Genomic DNA, 2,781 nt, shown 5'->3' with positions numbered 1-2,781 from the left:
AAAGTACCCACTGCTGCATTGGAAACTTTCTTACAGGCATCACACCAATACAACAAAAAGATGGCCACGGCACACGATCAGGCTGTCCTTCAAGCCATATTCAACCCGAACACTCCTTTTGGGGACATGCCCGATCTGTATCAAGAGGAGGACCTCACAGATGATGGTAAACTGCAATGCTGACATCCTAAATACAGTAACTAGTCATATTCTTCTTGCTTCTGTTGTCCTTCTATTCTGTTTTACCACTCACATCCAAATAGAATTAAGATTTAGATGAATTGTACAAATGTGTATATGTTTTATCTGAAATGTGAAATAAATTGTACGACAGTAAACCATGTATCACATCTTAAGTCATTTTTGCAATGTCACACTTATATGGGTGGTATATACTACCCGGAAGTCTACAGATTTTTTAAAAGAGAAATTTGTGAAATTCAACATAACTTATGAACATATAAGGGATATAGGAGGCTGCAATGATTCTATGTATTTCTTCATCAAATGGGACGTGCTATGGTTACCAGGCATGTGTGGTACTCAAAGGGATGTTACTGTTGCATGGCCACCATAGCATTAGGTCACTAACCATTTTCACAAATGGCAAAAGTCGCCACACAACTGAAGACAAAATATATTGATCCATACATGTCAATTCTTTTTAGTCTTCAGGACATTTTTCACTTTGCAATACTTGGTAATCCTAATGAAAAACAAAAAAACCCAACCATCCATCTTCTCCTCAACTCTCTCCAACAGACAGTGCCTTTGACCCAAGCTTGGTGAGTCAAGTGAAACAGCTGGAGCTGCAGGGTGTCTCTGCGGCGGAGGCCGGGGACGTCAAGACAGCACTCCTCTGCTTCGACCAGGCGGTGAAGCTGCTGCCAGAGCGACCCTCAGCGTACAACAACCGTGCCCAAACACGCCGCCTGCAAGGGGACACAGCAGGTGAGCAGCTGATGATTATTTGAAATACTGTAGAGCTTAATCTGTAATTTCTCCACTGAGGCCCTCGTGTAATTAATTCACAAGGAGGATGAAAGTTATGCGAAGGCCTGGGGAGTGTATTGGGGTGAGTAGAGAGAGGATTAGTGGAGACAAAATGTCCCAGCGTCCCAGAGATAATTTGGTCTGGGTTTGTTGAAAGTGTATTTATGTCGATGCAAGTATAGTCACTTGAGGTGTGCTGTCCCTGTTTGGTCAAATCTGATCGGATTTTCTGGCCCTGCCGTGCCCATCCGGTAGGGCACTCGCCTGCCATGCGCCTGACCCGGGTTCGATTGCCGAGCCGGATCCTTTGCCGACCCCTCCCCATCTCTCTCCCCATTCGCTTCCTCCTCTCATACTGCCCTGTCCAAAATAAAGAGACCATAACAATATCTTTAAATCTGATGGATTTTCTGCACGAAGTGAAGCTCTGAAATAGTTGATTTGTGTGAAGTATTTCATACCCTGACCCTAAAACTAAAACAAATACCGGTACTTTTGTCACTACGCCACCCATCTCCGAAATTATAGATTGAACAGTCCTTTTTATGCATACTCTGGTGGTCAGAGGGGTCCTTCCTGGCTTCAGAAAGTAAGTTCCCGGCCACAGACAGATTACATCCAACTGGTCTGAATCAGCTGATTGTAATGAACACTCAGGACAAAGTGAAGTCAGCTGTGCTGGAAAGAAAACTTGGCAGACTTTTCTTCTCCTTAACTTTCTGGATCTGAGATTGACACGTGATGCTGATTTTGCTATTATTGTTCCACATAGAGCATTTTCCAGCACTTTCCACCCTCTTGTAGATCTTCTTCTTCTTCTTCTTCTTCTTCTTCTTCTTCTTCTTCTTCTTCTTCTTCTTCTTCTTCTTCTTCTTCTTCTTCTTTTTCCTCATCCTTCTTCTCTTTTTTGTGGTTTGGAGGCAGCCAGCATCCAAAAGCTAGCAGTGCTGTCAAGTCAGAGGTGTCAGTCCAGAGTTCAGAAAGTAAACACCCTGCCACGAATTTGACCCACCAACTCTGAATCAGCTGAAGATTCCAGACAGGTTGACCAGTGAAGTCAGCTGTGTTAGAGGGACAACTTGGGCAGGTGCCCTCAACTTTCTGGCCCTGAGGTTGACACTTCTGCCGATGGGGACTCTTTTTCTGTTCCAGGAGCAATTCTGGACCTTGAGCGGGCAATCGCTCTGAGCGGCGGAGCTGGGCGCACGGCGTGCCAGGCCCTGGTGCAGAGAGGACTGCTGTTCCGGCTGGGCAACCAGGCGGAGGAGGCGCGCAAGGACTTCACGCGGGCCGCCGAGCTGGGCAGCAAGTTCGCACAGCAGCAGGCCGTGATGCTCAACCCGTACGCCGCCCTCTGCAACCGCATGCTGTCCGAGGTCATCTGCAAGCTACGGAACCCCGATGTGTCCGAGATGGAGTAGGAACGTGTCACATTCCGGCACCATGGCAGGCAGCCATATTGACTGCATACAATACATCTCCATGTCAGCGTCATATCATGCATAAAATACCACCAATAAAAACAGCATATTTCAGTTGACATCTTGAACCATTTGTTTCCCTTTGTTTGCATCTTTGCACATTGGTTTCAAAATGTTCTGGCTGTGTATAGTTTATAATATCTGATACACAGTATTTGCTTTTTAATGTGAAAGCGATGTACCATTGTATTGTACCATTAATGTACCATTAGCTAATCTATTATCAATGTATAATTCATCAGTGTCCATGATGTACAGATGATATGGTTTGCAGTAGATTGTTCCCCAGAACAGCCACCAAGAACTT

The 2,781-nt window shown here is 45.3% G+C and overlaps 1 protein-coding gene across 1 annotated transcript; it reads left to right on the top strand.

The window, feature by feature from the left end:
- ttc36 (tetratricopeptide repeat domain 36) lies at nt 1-2,542 on the top strand. The gene is made up of 3 exons (XM_063205246.1): nt 1-166; nt 763-951; nt 2,146-2,542. The coding sequence occupies exons 1-3, from the start codon at nt 61-63 to the stop codon at nt 2,412-2,414; spliced, it is 564 nt and encodes a 187-aa protein (XP_063061316.1). The 5' UTR covers nt 1-60; the 3' UTR covers nt 2,415-2,542.
- The last annotated feature ends 239 nt before the right edge of the window (nt 2,543-2,781 follow it).

This window comes from Engraulis encrasicolus, chromosome 8 (genome assembly GCF_034702125.1).
Source record: "Engraulis encrasicolus isolate BLACKSEA-1 chromosome 8, IST_EnEncr_1.0, whole genome shotgun sequence".
NCBI lineage: Eukaryota > Metazoa > Chordata > Actinopteri > Clupeiformes > Engraulidae > Engraulis > Engraulis encrasicolus.
This window is presented reverse-complemented; position numbering and strand designations above follow the sequence as displayed.

What these genes read in the sequence shown, in the direction of transcription:
- ttc36 (XM_063205246.1), top strand. Translation starts at nt 61, where the DNA reads ATGGCCACGGCACACGATCAGGCTGTCCTTCAAGCCATATTCAACCCG. An exon ending in GGAGGACCTCACAGATGATG is followed by an intron (nt 167 to 762) that starts GTAAACTGCAAT and finishes TCTCTCCAACAG; the next exon opens with ACAGTGCCTTTGACCCAAGC. An exon ending in CCTGCAAGGGGACACAGCAG is followed by an intron (nt 952 to 2,145) that starts GTGAGCAGCTGA and finishes TTTCTGTTCCAG; the next exon opens with GAGCAATTCTGGACCTTGAG.